This window comes from Schistocerca gregaria, chromosome 8, assembly GCF_023897955.1.
Source record: "Schistocerca gregaria isolate iqSchGreg1 chromosome 8, iqSchGreg1.2, whole genome shotgun sequence".
Classification (NCBI taxonomy): Eukaryota; Metazoa; Arthropoda; class Insecta; order Orthoptera; family Acrididae; genus Schistocerca; species Schistocerca gregaria.
In genome coordinates, this window is record NC_064927.1 from 199,984,977 (window position 1) to 200,007,196 (window position 22,220).

Consider the following 22,220-nt stretch of genomic DNA (forward strand, 5'->3'; position numbering starts at 1 on the left):
CACATTAGCAACACTGGACTCGCTGTCACAGCTTATTCATGTGAACTTCAATACTTTCAGTATTTCGCGGCCCTGTCAGCAACTGTATAAATATTAAATTCAAAATTAACAGCCTCCGTTGCGGAGTTACCTAGATTTACCTAGGTTTCAATTGGGATAACCCAACCTTCCTCAGAATTACATTTATTAATGTCTTTTAGTTTGACAATGTCCATTATGGACAAACATTAGTAAGTGTAATTCTGAAGAAGGTTGGGTTATCCCAATTGAAACCTAGGTAAATCTAGGTAACTCCGCAACTGAGGCTGTTAATTTTGAATTTATTATTCATGTGACATGAGTGTCCAGATTTTCAACTAGGACAAAAGAGATATCCCACCTATCCCGTCCCCCGTGTCACAGTATCTATTTCCTCAAGTAGTGTAACTACCTTAATAACAAAATGTTGGTACTCGACATCCCGACTAGCAATTTTATTCCAGACACATGTAACGCCCTGTTTTCAGCTGCTTGCAAAAAGGTTTTACTCACCTCCACATTCTGCATTAAGTCATAGGTATGAGCGTTGACTACGGATTTTATCCTAAAATGCCTCCATTGATTCGTTACGTTTCTGTGACAATTTGTTAAACTGGTCCCTGAAATACCTTTCTCTTTTTTTTCGATACTGTAAATTCCCTTCTCAAACTGTTAAAACGTCTCTGTTTTACTGAGTCCTTCATGACACAAGGCGCATGAGTTGGCTTCGCCAACTAAACATAGCCTGCCCATGACTAAACAAGTTTTATCCAACCAATTCCCTTCTTGTGCGGCAGCCTTTAAATCACTAACGGAATCAACGGAAGCATTGGGTACAGGTAATAGAGCTTTAGACTCTACTGGCTCAACTTACCTATGCAAATTGCGGTTGAATGTTCGCTCACTTGCTGTCCAGTGCGTCGTTACATTTCTGCAGCTCAGTCAATTGCTTCCGCAGTGCTTTCAGTCGCTTCCTGTGCAGTCGCTACTCTTGTTTCTGGTATTTGTGTAGCCTCCAACCAACTACACAACACCAAAATTACACGACAACACACACAAAAATGATGATGCAAAATACGTTAGTCCTTGCTCCAGATCGCAGCTCAACGAGATTTGGAACACTGATGGGCCTCATGGCCACACATATAGCTGACACTGCACGTAAACATAGCAACTCTTGTCCAATGCAATTATATAGGCAACACATATAGCTGACACTGAACGTATACATGGCAAATCTTGTCCAATGCAATTATATAGGCGACACGTATAGCCGACACTGCACGTAAACATGGCAACTCTTGTCCAATCCAATTACAATACAGGTAGCCTACTGGACACAATTAAACCTCTCTATAATTACCATGAAACCGAGAGAATCTATGAGCTCCCGCGGCTTAATAAATGAAACTTTGAAGTTCATGTGACAGTCACAACGCCTTCACCATGGCCACAAACAAACGAATAACAGGTCACAATAAAAATGTAAGAGACACTCACCACATCGTAGTGTAGACGTGCAGCTATTACTGGAGCCATAGATTGTTGGACCACTGCTGATATCAGATTTAATTATCCCAGACAGCAGCATGTCTGACGCCAGATGCAGTCACTGCTGACGCCAGATATAGTCAGCTGGTGACTGAATGGTACGACAGGTTAGCAGGTTAGCAGAATCGGACTTGACCATCACCCATTTGCCATAAAAGAGCCGTGGTTTGGCGTGAGATGGCTTGCTCTGCATCAAAATGCGTTAATAAAACTACATTACCAGATAAGCATTTATTGTTCCAAAATACACTGTCTTCACTCACAGCGGTCAGAAATGGTGCGGGCAACAGATGATGACTGTTGACCTCTCCCTTGCCCACTATTAAGCACCCAGAGGGCCTGGTGGTGAATGGCATCCACAGCATCCCATCGGCCACGACTGCATCACTGTGAATTTCCATGTGACAGAACTCGCTGTTCCATTCACGCACAGAGAGATCATAATTCCAGATTGGTCGGCTATGAACTGAATACAAGTAGATCGGGACAATGGACAAGTGTAATATTTGTACAGCTACTGTCTCACATGCATTGCTATTGTCAGACGACTATGATCTCACTTGGTCTGCGTTTCTTGGCTGGTAAGCTTTCTGGTCACTCCAGTTTGTATTGATAGTTGCGATTAATAGAGCATATAGGTCTGAAGAATGGTACAATTCTTGCCACAGCACGTAATGTATTTTCTCCTGTCTTTCCATGAACAACTTAGTCGGCCGCGGTGGTCTCTCGGTTCTAGGCGCGCAGTCCGGAACCGTGCGACTGCTACGGTCGCAGGTTCGAATCCTGCCTCGGGCATGGATGTGTGTGATGTCCTTAGGTCAGTTAGGTTTAAGTAGTTCTAAGTTCTAGGCGACTAATGACCACAACAGTTGAGTCCCATAGTGCTCAGAGCCATTTGAACCACAACTTAGATGCTTGTATTGGGCCCCTGTTATCAAAGCACCATGTGAGTTATAAATACAATATAAACTCCTACTAGTCGTTTGGCACTGTTGCAGAGCAGAATAGTAAATAACAGCAGGAATAAAATTTTGTTGGAACTATATGGGTTGATGCCAAGCGGAGCACATCCAATGAGTACCCAACGATGGTGTAACCAACGTGAACACTCAGAAGAACTGAAGTACAAATAAGTCGTGAGGTCATTGCATCAGAGTGTGCAACAGAGACCGTCATGAACACCTGAGACAGCAGATAGAGGACAGTGCGTGACGGACACAGTGCTATAATGAGGCTATGTGTAATAGCTTCACTTATGAATAACACAAGAACGCTTTTTGGACTGCAAATTTTGTATAAAGGAACGCTCTGAAGCCGTGAAGCTAAAAATGAAGTCGGTCAAGAGCGTTGCAGGATCAGAAAATGGGAGCACATTCCGTCGCCAGTTGCTGGCTCCTATAAAACACTCTCGCTCTTTCCACTCACTCTGGTCACTTCATCTGATTCAATGATACCGATGGAAGAACTGTTCTACCATTTCGAGGATGATGAGTACAAAGAAGTGACACCAAATGCCTCCAGCTTGCAATTAACTGCTACAAGTCCGCAGCTGTCGAGATGTGGAGGGAAATTCAACTCTGCGAGCTCCATTCCCGCCAGTCACACCTACGACTACCCAAAGATGAGGACCAGGCTGGTCTTCCATGAATGAAGAACCGATCTGCCCATCTGTGAATTGTTCAACCTTGGAGCAGAGTGTGTGTGCCGCCGCTCCTGGGCAGTACACGTACTGCCTTACCAGCTACATACTGAGACCGCCTCTTGAGCTGCTCTTTGTGTCACTGTTGGACACAGCAATAGGGGCACGCATATATCTGGGGCCGAGCCAGAGCACAGCATCACTCAGTGAGAACACTGTGACTGCGACAGACGTCTACAGCCGTGCTGGGCTGCAGCGACAAGCCAACCACACTATCCTCCTACGATAGGGTTGTAGCGCTAACCTAAGGAAACGCCAGAATCCTGCACCAGCACATTCCTCGCCAGGCGCTGACGTGCATCTCTATGTCTCTGTGCAGTGCAGGCTCGGCGAGGCCACTACCAGTCAGCACTTAGGCAGAGTGATTGTAAGACTCTCGGAAGTAAATGAATGTAAACTGAATGGCATTAGCTCCCAGCGCTCCACAGGACTCCACCACCACATCTCTTCTCAAGTTTCCTGCACTCATGTAGCAGGCGGCATCTGACTATAAGCTGTGATTTCTGATGTTCCACGAACTGGGCGCTAGGAGTGCTGACGGCTGACGCTATCAAGGAGCCAGACCAGCACGTCAACAGCCATCAACATGTGTCATTATGCAGCACGATGACTAACCAATCTTTGTTCTTCTTTCGAATAACCCATTTGGATTTTACGATGAATCAACTTTGGCTACTTTTCATTGTATTACATTTCCCTAGTTCCCAAATTTCCTTCATCCTTTTAGAGTGTTTTTCTCTTTCTTCTTGAGTCCATTTTCGTCTAGTTGTCTTCTTTCTCTCCTAAAATTCTGCCTTTTGAACTGCCTTTCTGAAATGTGTTCTGTTTTCTGTTGTAATTCCAGCGTTTTCCATGTCTTTTTCAGTCTCTGTGAGCCGTGCGGGTTTGGATTTGTAGCTCTTGAGTAATGTGAATATCCACTTGGTTAGTCTGTTGTTATCCATTCTGAATATATGTCCAAAAACTGTAGTCTTCTCTTCTTCATTACACAAGTTAGTTTTTCAGTTTTCAAATATAGCTCTCTGTTTGGTCTTAACCTGTATTCAGCATTAACGTTTCTTATAGCTCCCAGTATATTCCTTAAAATTTTTCTGTCGATCTTCTCTGGTTTCTCAAGATCTTCATACAATGTTAGTTTAAGTGGATCTGTCGCATACAGAGCTTCAGGTCAGACCACTGTTTGGTAGTGTCTTAATTTCGTGTTCCAGGACAAGGATTTTTTGTTATAAACGCTTTTGGTCATATGAAACGCTCTTTCCATTTTGTGCACTTTAGTTTCTATAGCTATCTTTTCTTTTGCATTGTATGTAATCCACTCTCCTAGCTATTTAATGGAGTCTGTTTTATGTATTGTATTGTTGTCAACTTCAATATTTTGAAGAGCATCACCAATGTTTGTCATGGACTTTGTTTTTTCAAAGGTTATTTGTAGTCCTACTTTGGCTGCTTGTGTTTGCAGTTCCCTTATTTGTTCTTGGGCATTATCTAGTGAATCTGTAATCAATGCCACGTCATCTGCGAAGGCTAAACAGTCGACAGTGATTTTGTTTGGACTTCTTCCTAGTTGAATCCCTTTAGTATTGATCGCCTTCCTCCATTCTCGAACTACCTTCTCTAACACACAATTGAAAAGCAGAGGTGACAAACCATCTCCCTGTCCAACATCTGACTTTATGTCAAACTATTTTGAGAGCTCTCCCCTAAATTTTACTTTAGATTTTGTATTTGTCAAAGTTGCTTTAATTATTTTAGTTGTTTTAGTATCGAGTCCAAATTATTTTAAGATACCAAGCAGTGTATTTCTGTCAATTGAATCATAGGCTTCTTTAAAATCCACGAAAGTAATAACATATTTTAAGTTCCTGATTTTCCTCATTTATATTATGTTCTTTAAGTTTAATATTTGTTCTGCACATGACCTTCCTTTCCTAAATTCAGCCTGATACTCTCCTAGCTGTTTGTCAAGTATTTCTTCTGCTCTTTTTAAAAGCGCCTTAGACAACTAGTAACTGGTAAGAGGGAGATTCCACAAAATTTCTAGGGTCTATTTCCTTAACTTTTTGATGTAGCGGATGTATTAGTGCAGATGTCCATTCTGGTGGTAAGCTGTGTATTGTCCAGATTTCTTTGAGTATATCTGACGGACATTGTGTCATATTGTCACAAAAGTACTTCCACAGATCAGCATCTATATTATGCTCTCCAGGTGGTTTATTATATTTAGGGTATTTTATGATTCCTTTTGTTTCTTCTGTTGTTGGCGGCTTTGAGTCCGGTGGTGTTCGGTATACAATATCGAAATTATATTTTTCTTTCTGTGGATCACAGTTATGTAGTTCTTCGAAGCATTCAGGAAGCATTCGGCAGTTCTCTAGGCTATTGTATGCAGTTTTCTGCGTTTTTGGGTCCGTAAACGATAGGCTACTTGGAGTGTATTTCTTTAAGTTAATTTTGAAAGTTCTGTAAAAGTCCCTAGCATTGTTCTGTTTGAAGTTGGAGTCTATTGATGTATTGTACTTTGATCTTTTTAAGGCATTTTGATGCTTGCTTTCATGCTTTTTAAGGAAGTTTCTATTTTTATCATTTCTATTTCCATTCCGTATGTTCCAAGCTCGTAGTCTTGTTAGATTTGGTTCGTCACACTCATCATTCCACCAGGTATGTTTCAATTTTTTTGGCAAGGAGAATGGTTTCTTCTACTGTCTGTACTATGTGTTTTTGAATTTGTTCCCAATTTTTAGGTGTTCTCTTGTCCAAAAGTATTCTGAAATTATTTTCCTAAGTTAAGTTTCATACTCTTTTAGATTGATACTGCCTCTTTCTTTTATATTTTGGCCATAATTTTGAATTTAGATTCTTTATTGCTTGTTTTCTTTCTTCTTTTATTTTGGAGCCATGTTGAGTCAGAAGGACCTGCATAGTAATTTGAAGGTGACATTTTTGAGACCACAAGAACCTGTAGACATATTGAACTTATGGGGTAACTGCAGAGAAGAGTACTTACAGATGGCTAGGTGCCAATATTATAGTTTATCAGGGCCGAATTACCGTCTACTAAACAGTGCCAGTAAGGTGCAAAATTTGTAGAAGATTTGGCCACGAACCATGGCAGTGTAGTGAGTCCCACTGGTCCATGTTACGTAGAAAAGATTAGTATAGTTTTACTTTCTTATTGATATTATGGAAATATTATGTGTCACAACTGGGAACTGCCAAGAGCATAGTAATTGTACCTGTCCCATCCACTGATCTGATGGCAGATAGTTTCATTATGCCTTTTTCTGAGAAAGCATCCGAGGATGTATCAGCCTCTCTAGATAATGTAAGGAAAGCAGCTCGCTTGGGGATTTTGTTCGATGCTAAGTTACGGGTATCAGGTTACGCTAAAACGTTTGTGACTTAGAAAAACACACACATGTGATCAACGGGCCGAAGGGCTTACCCAACCCTGTCGTAACCAAGCAGTGCCACATTTTTCAGGTAAAAGCTCTTGAGATTAACATAAAAGGACAAAGAGTAGAGCTATTCTCTGACAGAAATCGTTAGGGGAACTCGCAGACTTACGAACTGACGCACAGTGCACAGGCGGATATAATTCTCTTGCATGAAGAAGAGAGAGGGGCCTTAGGCGTATTTTTGACGGGTATTTAAGCACGTATGTCACAAGAGGTGAGGAAGGAAAATCGTAGTAATCCGTCCTAAGCTATTAGAATTGCTACACAGCTGGAGGAGAGAGATAGTGCGACTCCGAAACGGAATAATCGTGGTGTCTTCTCCTTTGATGTCAAATGCTACCTATGTGGACGAGATGGTCACGCGAACAAGCAATGTCGTCAGCCACAGTGTTTTGAATGTTGTGAGTTTGGACATTAGGCGCATGACTGCAAAATTACAAAGTAGGAGAAGCGTTTTTTAGACAGACAAACGTTTAAGGTAGTTACTGATTGTGCTTCCTTTGGCACTGAAAGATCCTTGCAGTAGAATAACATGGTGCGTGATGAAGCTAAGCGAGTTTAATTATGAAGTGAAGCACAAAACACGGAAGACAAACACTGACATTGGTGCACTAAGCAGGAGATTTTGGAGTTCTGCAGGCATTAGGCAAAACGCACAGCAGCTGGCGTAGACTGCCAGAGTTTTAGGTTGCAACCCCAGTTCATGACGCAAAATGGCTTGCTGTGCATAAGTACAAAGTGTGTGGTGTGCACGTGCTTATTCCTGTATTTTTCAGTTATGAAATACTGCAACAAACATTTGGTCACCTGTTACGGGTCATGTGGGACATAAAACGACAGACAGGTATGTAGCCGAAATATTTTTGTGAAGGACGAGAAAGGAAGATGTTGAAATGTGAGTTGCGCTTTTTGTCACTGGTGTATGCAGATACAAAGATTGCCAGAAGTGACAAAATCCTTTGACATTCTTAGTTTGGTTATTCTTGTACCATTCAATAGAATAGAAGCTGAATAAAGTAGGGGTAAGCTATAGGGAGAGACGGGTCATATACAATATGTACAACAACCAAGAGGGAATAATAAGAGTGGACGATCAAGACCGAAGTGCTCGTATTAAGAAAGGCTGTAGCCCCTACTCTTCAATCTGTACATCAAGGAAGCAACGATGGAAATAAAAGAAAGGTTCAGGAGTGGAATTAAAATACAAGGTGAAAGGATGTCAATGATACGATTCGCTGATGACATTGCTATCCTGAGTGAAAGTGAAGAAGAATTAAATCATCTGCTGAACGGAATGAAGAGTCTAATGAGTACACAGTATGGTTTGAGAGTAAATCGGAGAAAGACGAAGGTAATGAGAAGTAGTAGAAATGAGAACAGCGAGAAACTTAACATCAGGATTGATGGTAATGAAGTCAATGAAGTTAAGGAATTCTGCTACCTAGGCAGTAAAATAACCAACGACGGACGGAGCAAGGAGGACATCAAAAGCAGACTCGCTATGGCATAAAAGGCATTTCTGGCCAAGAGAAGTCTACTAATATCAAATACCCGCCTTAATTTGAGGAAGAAATTTCTGAGGATGTACGTCTTGAGTACAGCATTGTATGGTAGTGAAACATGGACTGTGGGAAAACCGAAACAGAAGAGAATCGAAGCATTTGAGATGTGGTGCTATAGACGAATGTTGAAAATTAGGTGGACTGATAAGGTAAGGAATGAGGAGGTTCTACGCAGAATCGGAGAGGAAAGGAATATGTGGAAAACACTGATAAAGAGAAGGGACAGGGTGATAGGACATCTGCTAAGACATGAGGGAATGACTTCCATGGTACTAGAGGGAGCTGTAGAGGGCAAAAACTGTAGAGGAAGACAGAGATTGGAATACGTCAAGCAAATAATTGAGGACAAAGGTTGCAAGTGCTTCTCTGAGATGAAGGGGTTAGCACAGGAAAGGAATTCGTGGCGGGCCGCATCAAATCAGTCAGTAGACTGATGACAAAAAAAGTATATTCGGACAATAATAGATCACTTTTCCCGGTCTGTAGCAATGATAGCGATTCCAGACCAGCACGTAAGCACACTCACAAACGAGATTGTTAATAACTGGATGCCAACATTTGGCGTTTCCTATGCTAGAAATAGTTTCAGGTACAAATTTTATGTCAGACTTATTGAATTAGTTTTGCCGCGTGATTCATACCTGAAAACTTCGCACAAGTCTTCCCCATTCATGTACTGAAAGGGTTCACTGCTCAATTTCGAAAATTTTAAGTCATTATATGATCAGTCAGTATGATAACAGGAATATGTAACTTCATTAAGTCGTCTCAGTATATAATTATAAAGTAGGCAGAAGTACAGGTCTTTTAACATACAAGGTGGTATAAGGTAGAAAGATACCATGTCCTTTCCACGTTCTGGAAACCAAATTAGGTTCTAATGAATCAGTGGAACAGTTCAAGAACCGGTTAAGAGAAGTTTGGTTGAAGGTCAAGCAAGCGAATACAAAGTCACTCGAACATCAGGAGAAGTTTGGCAGTGTGTGGGGAAATTAGTTGCTACATTGTGTGGGTCACTGGGCTTTTGCAGGAAACTTGCATACATTAAACGGAAGAACAAGGAAGTTTGTAACTAATTCTCAGGGTCCATAGCATATGGCAGAGATGACTTCATCGATAAAAGTGAAGGTTCAGCTTCCAATGAAGACATCGATTTCCATAATTAGAAGCCAAACCAAACCCTTACCGAGAGAGGTGGCGCAGTGGTTAGCACACTGGACGGTTCAATCCCGTCTCCGGCCATCCTGATTTAGGTTTTCCGTGATTTCCCTAAATCGTTTCAGGCAAATGCGGAGATGGTTCCTTTGAAAGGGCACGGCCTATTTCCTTCCCAATCCTTTCCTAATACGAGCTTGCGCTCCGTCTCTAATGACCTCGTTGTCGACGGGACGTTAAACACTAACCACCACCACCACCACCACCACCACCACCACCAAACCCTTCAGTTGAGCGGCAGACGCTTTGCCACGAATTCCTACAGTTCTTTTACTTCTGTGGGTTCAAAATTTAAGGACTCAGTCAATCCTTCATTGAATTACTAACTCTTCTGTTTCACACAACGCTCTCGCTTGTGTGTCCAGCATTTTTGAAGCGTGTATACCTTTTGTAATTCTAGAGAAATGTATTGGTGGCAATCACTTCAGATCGCTCAATTACAGAGTCCCTTTTCCTGTATCGGTGTGTTTCCCTAGCCTATGATCTTGACTAACCTAGTTTTCTTTCCTCTTGAGGATAACCGAAAGCGTTGACACATCACTTCCAGGTCTTGGTGAGGCGAGTCTGAACTGGTCCGATAAACGACTGGTATTGGTGAGCTGGCCAGCGTGGTGAGGCTTTTAGATGTCCTCCCAACCCCACTAGGTAAAGACTGGGCTGGCATCCAAATCCCCCAACAGGTGCAAACCACTGAACGTTATCAAACTTGCACATAGGTTTAACTCTAGACACAGAAAGAAGAGTTATAGAGATTCTGTCCTTTGGGGGAATGGTAACCTTAGATATTTAGTCGTTTCAAATCCTTGATCAGCAGCGGCAGCAGGCTTTGTCCTCTAGTAACGAAGTTAGTGTCACAACATACTACAAATTTGTTTTCGTTCTTAGGATATTTGGTCAGTTTCCTTTATTAATACTGTCTGACAAAACTGTTAAGCACCCAGTAGACATGGTCAGATGGGACTGTGAATTTTACATGTACGCAATTTTGACACATATGGAAATGATTAATTTGCACTTTGACAAATAGAATGGCCACCAGAGTATTTTTGCTTTGGTCATCTTTAGTGTTGTTACGAGTACTGGTTGAGGTTATAATGGGTGCAAACAGTGTCAGGTGTTAGGTGACCACTGTGAAGGATGCGGAGATGCTTATTATAAGTTTCCATTTGGCCAGGCGGTTGGATTGTGCAGTATCCAGATTTATGGGCATTCAGATGTGACAGTGGTCCACTGTTGAGTGCATGCGTACAGAAGACCACAAATTCTCATCATTGAGGTTATGGTCAACCATGTTGACCACAAAAGGAAGGAATCATAACCCTACTATATATAACTGCAACCATTTTCCTCAATTGCTAACTTCAATTATGTTTCACGATAAAGAGAAGTTTGCAACTGAAGTTTATCCTTGTGTACCATATATGTTTCATCTATTCATGTTAGGAATCTTCAGTAGTCTACAATACATACAAAATTTTTTAATATACATATTTTGATACGAGATATGTTGTGATTCTTTGGGAGCTTATTTGGATCTTACTGTTTCTATTTATAGTTATATGGTTGTATTTTATCTTTACATTCATTTCTGTTCTGCTCATGTAACCATTTGTTGTTTTATATGTGCACATAGTACAGGTTTATTTCAGTATATATATATATATATATATATATATATATATATTCCTGGAAATGGAAAAAAGAATACATTGACATCGGTGTGTCAGACCCACCATACTTGCTCCGGACACTGCGAGAGGGCTGTACAAGCAATGATCACACGCACGGCACAGCGGACACACCAGGAACCGCGGTGTTGGCCGTCGAATGGCGCTAGCTGCGCAGCATTTGTGCACCGCCGCCGTCAGTGTCAGCCAGTTTGCCGTGGCATACGGAGCTCCATCGCAGTCTTTAACACTGGTAGCATGCCGCGACAGCGTGGACGTGAACCGTATGTGCAGTTGACGGACTTTGAGCGAGGGCGTATAGTGGGCATGCGGGAGGCCGGGTGGACGTACCGCCGAATTGCTCAACACGTGGGGCGTGAGGTCTCCACAGTACATCGATGTTGTCGCCAGTGGTCGGCGGAAGGTGCACGTGCCCGTCGACCTGGGACCGGACCGCAGCGACGCACGGATGCACGCCAAGACCGTAGGATCCTACGCAGTGCCGTAGGGGACCGCACCGCCACTTCCCAGCAAATTAGGGACACTGTTGCTCCTGGGGTATCGGCGAGGACCATTCGCAACCGTCTCCATGAAGCTGGGCAACGGTCCCGCACACCGTTATGCCGTCTTCCGCTCACGCCCCAACATCGTGCAGCCCGCCTCCAGTGGTGTCGCGACAGGCGTGAATGGAGGGACGAATGGAGACGTGTCGTCTTCAGCGATGAGAGTCGCTTCTGCCTTGGTGCCAATGATGGTAGTATGCGTGTTTGGCGCCGTGCAGGTGAGCGCCACAATCAGGACTGCATACGACCGAGGCACACAGGGCCAACACCCGGCATCATGGTGTTTGGAGCGATCTCCTACACTGGCCGTACACCTCTGGTGATCGTCGAGGGGACACTGAATAGTGCACGGTACATCCAAACCGTCATCGAACCCATCGTTCTACCATTCCTAGACCGGCAAGGGAACTTGCAGTTCCAACAGGACAATGCACGTCCGCATGTATCCCGAGCCACCCAACGTGCTCTAGAAGGTGTAAGTCAACTACCCTGGCCAGCAAGATCTCCGGATCTGTCCCCCATTGAGCATGTTTGGGACTGGATGAAGCGTCGTCTCACGCGGTCTGCACGTCCAGCACGAACGCTGGTCCAACTGAGGCGCCAGGTGGAAATGGCATGGCAAGCCGTTCCACAGGACTACATCCAGCATCTCTACAATCGTCTCCATGGGAGTATAGCAGCCTGCATTGCTGCGAAAGGTAGATATACACTGTACTAGCGCCGACATTGTGCACGCTCTGTTGCCTGTGTCTATGTGCCTGTGGTTCTGTCAGTGTGATCATGTGATGTATCTGACCCCAGGAATGTGTGAATAAAGTTTCCCCTTCCTGGGACAATGAATTCACGGTCTTCTTATTTCAATTTCCAGGAATATATATATATATATATATATATATATATATATATATATATATATATATATATATATGTGTGTGTGTGTGTGTGTGTGTGTAATTGTCTTTATTTTTTATATGCATGGCATACTGTTAATTAGTTTGAATATTGATATCTGCTGTTGCTCTTTTTGACATTGAGAATATTTTCATTTTTATTTACGGCCTTTTGTATGAAATATTCTTCCTGTAGAGAGGAGCAATCCCTTCTTTGGTTATTATGTCATAAGATTGCAAATGTATTTTTTTAACCAGTGTGATATTTATTTTCTGTTGTTAAACGTTCTGCATATATGCAATGATTACATTCACTCTTCAGTGCCCTTACATGTTCTCTGGGCCTGTCATTAAAACGTATTTAGAGCTCCAGATATTACATGTTAGTTCATATATTCCTGAACTGTTATATGTATCTTTCTCATCTGTCGCAGTTTTAAGCTTCTTTTGTATTGTGGCGTTTGTCTGTTGAAGATGGTACTAATCTTGGGTGTCAGTCGGCTGTGCTGCCATTTATTTTACGTAGAATTATAATTATGTCATTTTCTGGTGCCAGTGTACATTCTTTGTTGTTATTTGTTGGTTTATTTGGATTGTTTTTAATGTTGCTCTCTTGTGTCTCTACTTTCTTTCTCTTCAATCGAGCAATTTGTGTGTTATGTTGCTGCCTTATTCACTGTTTTGTGCTTCCTTAATTATCATGTTTCATTCTCCTTGATAGTTTTGTTACTTAGAGGTATTTTGCACAGACTGTATTCCATATGCCTCATGGCTGCCATTTTTTTTTGAGAATGTGGGTTGTTAGATTCCTGGTTAATTATCATTCTTATAGGTGCATACTTTCTGAGCATGTCTACTAGATCATTTGTTAAATTTTAAGATTTTTAGGTTGAGGCAGTGTATAGCCTCTTGTGTTTCTGTTCCCATGGCGAACTGAGTGCTGGGGTGTATGTTATTTATCTGTCTGTGTAAACTGTTTATCTGTTCTTGTGGTTCATCTATGAGGTGTACAATATCTACATATCTATGCTCATATATTATATGTAAATATATTTGAGTCTACTATTTCTGTAAAAATTCATTTGGATATTTGCTTGTATGTATGAGACTGAGATTTCCATTGGCCGGCCTTCCTTATTTAAACTGCATGAGTTGTTAAACCATTCAAAGGTCATTATTGAAACTAAGCAAATAAAGTAAATAAAACAATTTAAAAAAATACACACACAGTGCCCCACCATCACAGACCCACAATTAATCTCTATCATGATACCTGACTCAGTCATGTGACTATGCAGTGCAAGCATGTGCAGTGTGCTACAGTGTAGGGTATGCGGAAAGAAATATTTACCAGAAGAAACCTGTAATGTGTGCATTTCACACAAACAGGACAACAAATGAATATGACAGCAAATGAACGAAAACAACAAAACACAACCATAAAATTATAAATAGAAATAACTAGACTCAAACAATCTGCCAAAGAATATCTGCAAATCCCATATCAGTATATATATATATAATTTTATATGTATTATAGACCCCTGAAGACGCAAAATATGAATCAGTAAAATATGTGTGGTGTACAAGAAAAAATTTCAGTTGCACAAGATGTAAGTTATCTTTTATTAATTATAAAACACAATTTCATAATCCCTTTCATATCTATGCTGTCTAAAGAGCAGGTAATGAAGTACCTGCAACACTCTTTATCATTCTGCTTCATTCGTTGAGTCTGATAGCAAGTGGAATAGAGAACTTCTGACCGCCCACAACATTACTGTACTTGGAGTCACTTAGCATTCACAGAAAACACGTAGTGGCCTTACAGTACACAAGTACAGTTGCGAAAAGGAATATTACTTTGGATGATTTCAAGAAAATTGTGTGTGTATTATCAAGTTTTTCAGCGTGCTATTGAGAAATCTAGTAATTAAAATTCTCAGTAAGGTCACTGAAGCGCCCTCACTCGCAGGTGCAGTAATAACGTGGTCGCCTAACACTGTCATAAGCGTCTGCTGCCGTAAACACCACAACGTAAACGACTGCATATTGAATTCTGCATTTTGATCAGCGACATCGCACTTAATTCGGTGATGAATCGAGGTTCCTCACTGCTTTGGATGATCATTGTCGGCGTGAATGGCGACGACCTGGGGAGAAGTCCCTTTCTTTCAAAAGCCACTGTGTGTGTATAAATCAAATTTTACTTCAGATCTCCCACAACTGAGCAAACTCTGATTGCACAACTCTATGTCACAGACATCTTTCTTCTCTTCTGTTACCTCTCATGCGACAGTATCGTAGTGTCATTTTTCAATAGAACAATACTCTTCCACACATTGTACGTGCCTCTATGAACAGTCTGAGTGGTTTCGAGGTACTCCTATGGCTAGCACGATCCACAGATTTGTTCCCAGCACAACAAGTGCGAGACCAGTTCAGATCTCAGCTCTGTACCTGTGTCAGTAATCAGGATACCAGGAACAAGTTCCAATAGTTATGGGCCAGCTTGCCTCAGGAGAGGATACGACTTTATTATACCTTTCCCAACCAAATCAGTACATGCATCCAGGACAGAGGGTGTACGACGTCACACTCTTAACCGGTAGTATTTCATTTCGTTTCCTCTTTCATTTCTGGATGCTTAACTTTTTTGTCAGTCAGTGCATATTCGGTATTTCCTCCTCCTAAGGTTGTCATCTGAGCGTGTACACCAGGCTATTGCCGTTCATCCATAGCAGTTATCAGAATTATAATTAAATTACTCTGTTTTAATAGTAACCCACACAAATCATCAAATTCCTATTCGTTACAAACTCAACATTTGTTACACCATTCACTGAGACTAATGTTACTACAATATTAAAAATTTGAACAGTTTCGTTGAAGAAAATGGTATACAGTTCCACAGAATATAGTTCCACAATACGATATCTAAAAAAATGATTTTGGATGGAACGTTGGTCTGTACTGCAAAAAAAATATGTGCCTGACTTATTTATCGATCACCTGCAAAAAATTCGAGAAACGGCACTGTTACACTACCCAGTAGTAAATATGCTCAAACAAAGATTTAGAGACCCGCTAATAATTCTTTTGCCATACGCACTACACAGTGAATACTAAAGCTCCAACGTAAGGTGTTTTCCTTGCACTGTTCTTAGATCTTCAGCAATGCTCGCCAGGCGTGCCCTGACTACCTTCGTAAGGTGATACCCATAGCAGGAGACTGCACTCAGCCAGGACTGGGGATCAGCCCCGCAGACGCTACTACGCTCACCAGCAAGGTGTCTGTCGTGTTCCACGTGGCTGCCACTGTGCGGTTCGATGCGGACCTCCGGACCGCCACCCTCACTAACGTGGCCTCCACCTGCGAGGTCGTCGCACTTGTCAAGCGCATGACCAACCTCAAGGTGAATGGTGGCTCAGATTAATCACGTAAATGGTGTCCTAGAAGCAGTTAGCTTATTCCTAATTTGTAGTATTCAAAACCTTCTTCTGGGTAAAGGATATTTAGCCTGCTGCTGAGGAGGAGTCGAATGGTGAACATTATAACTATTAAGCTTTCTTTAGAACAGTAGATAACTTGGTAGATTTTAGAATTGATAGTTACACTGTACAGGTGTGTCTCTCTATTTTGGCTCTGACACACGTTACTCGTAGGCTAAATTGCGAAAAGAGTTCTGGTTGATGAACAGCAATGGAGGCACCAGACTTAATTACATTAATTAGCAGTGTGGAATGGTATAGCAAAGTCAAAATAACTATGGTCTCCTGAAATAAAAAAATAAATTGGTAAACAGATTTCCAAAGTTAAGCTAGTTGTGGTCAAAGGTGAACAAATTCAGGATACGGGTCTAGGTAAAAAGCCAATAGGAGTATTGTATGGCAGCAGACTAAAATATCTGAGATACATTCTTTTGGAATAAGGTATCGTCAAGTTAACATGGGCAACGGTTGTAGTTGGCCAGATACACAGCTCATTTGCAGCTGGAGACCACCGTGACATTCCATCAGCAGCACGGTTTGGAGGGGCCATATGCTACTGGTTAACTGCCGCCAACACTTGCAACTGTTGACAAACAGGAAGCAAATCATTCATATTGGTATTACAACGGTGACAATCACTGGTCATATCAACATTAGACTCTAGCTTTTCCAAAGAAAACTGACAAGTGCAGGCCAAGACTAGTCAGTGTTTGCACAAAAACCAAATCAGGATCGATGCACAAACTTTCAGCTATGGATGCCACAATTGTCACTCTTCTTAGGGTTGAAATCATCTCCTATAATGATGATGTAGATGTGATAGCAGTTGTAACTACTTCTTAGTATAAACATTTCCAAGAACTTCTCCTATAACATCGCACGGGATATTTACCATAATTTCTTGGTTGCAGGCTTTTGTCTACATGTCAACGGCATATTCGAATGCCCCAAGAGATGAAATTGAGGAGGAGTTCTACCCCCCAGCACTGAATGCTGAAGAGCTACTGAAACTGCTCAACATCATGGGCGACGAGCAATTAGCGCAGTTACTACCTCTGTGAGTGATTAACTTCCGAAAATTTCTGCTCTAGTGAGGGTTGACAGAAGTGTTTAATAGCTCATAGTCAGTCTTAACTACACGTGTGCTCATAGAGAAGAGCCTTTAAGGAACTCTTTCTTTTACATTTTCTGTACGCACCAGGCTGCCAGTTTTTATTACAGCGGTAGCGAAAATGATAATATTCCTTCACATGGGAAGGTAGCACTGCGTGATCCTCAATTTCGTGTTAAATTTACCTTTGGTCTAATTTCTGTTACATATCATTATTTTTGTCTGTCTTCATTTTACTCTAAGTCTATATTTTGTACTCATCAGACTGCTCAACAAGTCCTGTAAATCTTCCGCTGTGAAACAGCAGTTAATGTTTCTGAATATGCAATGTAGCAACCTACATTCTGGCACAGTTTCTTCTCCTAGATGCATGTAAATGGAGCAATGGTCACTGGAGTACATATCATCGAGCACTTGCCCGCTAAGCAGTATCAGCGAGGACATGAGAGCATTTCGTGGGATCTACGGCAGAGAATGCTCATGAAATGAGATTCTCAACAATTCCATAGCGCATTAAGCGTATTGAAGTCTCCACAAAAGATGAATGGATGGGAAAACTGCACAAGAAGATCATCGAAAGCTAAGGTATTGTGGTGGTGGTGGTTAGTGTTTAACGTCCCGTCGACAACGAGGTCATTAGAGACGGAGCACAAGCTGGGTTAGGGAAGGATTGGGAAGGAAATCGGCCGTGCCCTTCACAAAGGAACCATCCCGGCATTTGCCTGAAACGATTTAGGGAAATCACGGAAAACCTAAATCAGGATGGCCGGAGACGGGATTGAACCGTCGTCCTCCCGAATGCGAGTCCAGTGTGCTAACCACTGCGCCACATCGCTCGGTAAAGGTACTGTGTAGTCATTTGGGGGTAATATAATGAGCCTATTGTCGTCCTATAAGACACAGGGACTATTGCATCCACTGCTTGCAATTTAGTGTTGAGGAAGAGCAGCAAGAGTTGGATTCGTCGTTGACAACTAGGTTCTTTCACCTTTTGCCCGCTCCTGACTGACGTCGTCATTCATTGGCAACTGAAATCCCTTTACACAGGAGTATAAGTCTGCTTGAAATAGGTCTCTTGAAGACAAAGGCACAGATTTCTGATTTGTGTAAGGACTCTTACTTCGTCCACATGAACTCATCAGACATTCAGATTTCCACTGCAGTATGGGACCCATTTTGTCGATGAGGTTTTCCTTGCTGCCAAGATTGCAGACGTTGAGCTGTTGAGAGCAGGCAGCAGGGACTCTTCTGTTCACATGGACACACTTCATTACTCTACCTTCTTCTCATGGATGGGTCCTCTGAGTACTCATCAATCGACATGATCGTTGCATGGTTTAATCGCTTTCTACATGGCCTATTTTAGTGCATGTACCATTTCTGTTTCGTGGCGATGATAGCGAAGATAAGTATTCTGGAATGCTGTTGGCTATAACTTTTTGCACTCTTGATTGAAACATAGCTGTCTTTTTGGTGCCCTCCATACTTTTCAATATTGTTTTTCTTGTTACTGCTATGGAAACAGTGGTTGCTTTGCAACTATTCTTGCATAAGGATGTATTTGTGCAAACGCCTCCGGTCTGAGTTTGCGTGAACATTTCGACCTCGGCGATTGGTTTCTTAACCACTGAGGCAACTGTTGTCATCAGTCTGGCTTGTTGCATCAACATGTGCAACGTTTTACCTCAGCATAGGATAAGCACTTTCTTATTTTAATCTCTTGTTTCTACTTTTTCTTCTGGAACATTTTGCAATTTCGATTCCATGCTGTGTGGTTCCAGCTGAACTGATACAGAACTCAGGAAGGCAGCAAGTGGCTTTTGTTTCATGGGCTCCTTTGCCACATGTGTGGCATCTTGTCTGCTCACTGCTCGGAAGAGTTGTAGGGCCACATCATTGACACTTAAAACAACACTGTGGGTTAGGACATACAAGCATGGTTTCAATCAGAAGGAGTATCCTTAATATGCTCCAGCTGCTTCAGAGAATCAAAAGGCATAATGAACAAATCTTTTGAAACTGACCATTCATGCAGTTCATCATGTTATACATATAAGTTACTCTGTCATCAGACCATTCTATGAGTAACTCATGAGTATCTTTCATCATAACATTATGGCATGAGACAACACGTGTGAGTTAAGGCACAGGTGGCTACTGGTAGTCCATGGGCTAAAGTCCAGGACATGAAAAAGTATAGAAATTGCCAAAAGAAAAAATTATGGGGCAGTTGGAAACTTTCATCTCCTACTGCCAAAACATTTTGGTTCAAGAAAGGGGGCCATTTAACTTAATTTTAACCAAACATGATAATTATTCAAAATTTTAAAATCTCACTGTCAAAAAATTAAAAACTTTATTTGTAATTTTTTTAAATCTAATAAAATGTTTTATTTCCATTTTTTAAAATTTAATAATTTTTTATTTTTGATTTTTTAAAATTTCAGAGTTTTTTTTTGTTTTTTTTTTAAATCATTATTTTCATTTTTCATTTCTAAAAACCTAATATTTTTAATTTTTCTTCTTTTAGAAATTTAACAAATTTTGAAATTTCATTTTCAAAATCAAATAAATTTTTTACTGTATAAATTATAAGAAATAGTCGTATAAATTAGCTCTCCCAAATCAAGAATTCAATTCGCTTTCCCATTTTTAAAAATCCTAATGAAAACAAATGTGTGGTTTCTGAAGAGGGGCAGCATCCTTTTCAGTAGTCGCAGGGGCAACAGTCTGGATAATTGACTGATCTGGCCTTGAAACACTAACCAAAAAGGCCCTGATGAAAGCAAGGGGAAACTCTCCCGAGGGCATGCAGCTTTACTGTATGATTAAATGATGATGACATCCTCTTGGGTAAAAAAAACCGGAGATAAAATAATCCCCTATTCTGATCTCCGGGAGGGGACTACTCAAGAGGATGTCGTTATCAGTAGAAAGAAAACTGGCGTTCCACGGATCGGAGCTTGGAATGTCAGATCCCTTAATCGGGCAAGTAGGTTGGAAAATATAAAAAGGGAAATGGATAGGTTAAAATTAGATATAGTGGGAATTAGTGAACTTCTTTGGCAGGGGGAACAAGACTTTTGGTCAGGCGAATACTGAATCAAATAGGGGTAATGCAAGAGTAGGTTTAACAATGAATAAAAAAATAGGAGTGCTGGTAAGCTACTACAAACAACATAGTGAACGCATTAATGTGGCCAAGATAGACACGAAGCGCACGACTACTACAGTAGTACAAGATTATATGCACACTAGCTCTGCAGATGATGTAGAAATTGACGAAATGTATGATGAAATAAAAGAAATTATTCAGGTAGTGAAGGGAGACGAAAATTTAATAGTCATGGATGACTGGAACTCAACAGTAGGAAAAGGAAGAGAAGGAAACGTAGTAGGTAAATATGGATTGGGGCGAAGAAATGAAAGAGGAAGCCGCCTGCTAGAATTTTGCACAGAGCGTAACTTAATCACAGTTAACACTTGATTCAAGGATCATGAATGAAGGCTGTATACGTGGAAGAACCCTGGAGATACTAGAAGGTATCAGATAGACTATATAATGGTAAGACAGAGATTTAGGAAACAGATTTTAAATTGTAAAACATTTCCAGGGGCAGATGTGGGCTCTGACCACAATCAGTTGGTTATGAACTGTAGATTAAAACTATAGAAACTGCAAAAAGGTGGGAATTTAAGGAGATGAGACCTGTATAAACAGAAAGAACCAGAGATTGTACAGAGTTTCAGGGAGAGCATAAGGGAATAATTGACAGGAAGGTGGAAAGATATACAGTAAAAGAAGAATGGGAAGCTCTGAGGGATGAAATAGTGAAGGCAGCAGAGGATCAAGTACGTAAAAAGACGAGGGCTTGTAGTAATCCTTGGGTAACAGAAGAGATACTGAATTTAATTGATGAAAGGAGAAAATATAAAAATGCAGTAAATGAAGCAGTCAAAAAGGAATGCAAACATCTCAAAAATGAGATCGACAGGAAGTGCAAAATGGCTAAGCAGGGATGGCTAAAGTACAAATGTAAGGATGTAGAGGCGTATCTCACGATAAGATAGATACTGCTTACAGGAAAATTAAAGAGACCTTTGGAGAAAAGAGAACCACTTGCATGAATATCAAGAGCTCAGATGGAAACGCAGTTCTAAGCAAAGAAGGGAAAGCAGAAAGGTGGAAGGAGTATACAGAGGGTCTATACAAGGGCGATGTTCTTGAGGACAATATTATGGAAATGGAAGAGGATGTAGATGAAGATGAAATGGGAGATACGATACTACGTGAAGAGTTTGACAGAGCACTGAAAGACCTGAGTCGAAACAGGGCACCCAGAAGTAGACAACATTCCATTGGAACTACTGACGGCCTTGGGAGGGCCAGTCCTGACAAAACTCTACCATCTGGTGAGCAAGATGTATGAAACAGGCGAAATACCCTCAGACTTGAAGAAGAATATAATAATTCCAATCCCAAAGTAAGCAGGTGTTGACAAATGTGAAAATTACAGAACAATCAGTCTAATAAGCCACAGCTGCAAAATACTAACACGAATTCTTTACAGATGAATGTAAAAACTAATAGAAGCCGACCTCAGGGAAGATCAGTTTGGATTCCGTAGAAATACTGGAAAACGTGAGGCAATACTGACCTTACGACTTATCTTAGAAGAAAGATTAAGGAAAGGCAAATCTACGTTTCTAGCATTTGTAGACTTAGAGAAAGCTTTTGACAATGTTGACTGGAATAGTCTCTTTCAAATTCTGAAAGTGGTAGGGGTAAAATACAGGGAGCGAAAGGCTATTTACAATTTGTACAGAAAGCAGATGGCAGTTATAAGAGTCGAGGGACATGAAAGGGAAGCAGTGGTTGGAAAGGGAGTGAGACAGGGTTGTAGACTCTCCACAATGCTATTCAATCTGTATGTTGAACAAGCAGTAAAGGAAACAAAATAAAAGTTCGGAGTAGGTATTAAAATCCATGGTGAAAT

General features: G+C 41.2%; 1 protein-coding gene across 2 annotated transcripts in view; it reads left to right on the forward strand.

Moving 5' to 3' along the window:
* LOC126284541 (putative fatty acyl-CoA reductase CG5065) overlaps positions 1 to 22,220 on the forward strand; it is a 133,106-nt gene that overhangs the window by 17,964 nt on the left and 92,922 nt on the right. For both annotated transcript variants that reach the window (XM_049983543.1, XM_049983542.1), the window contains exons 3-4: positions 15,788 to 16,036; positions 17,024 to 17,169. In XM_049983543.1, the coding sequence (XP_049839500.1) occupies positions 15,788 to 16,036; positions 17,024 to 17,169 (395 nt within the window). The remainder of the gene's footprint in view (positions 1 to 15,787; positions 16,037 to 17,023; positions 17,170 to 22,220) is intronic.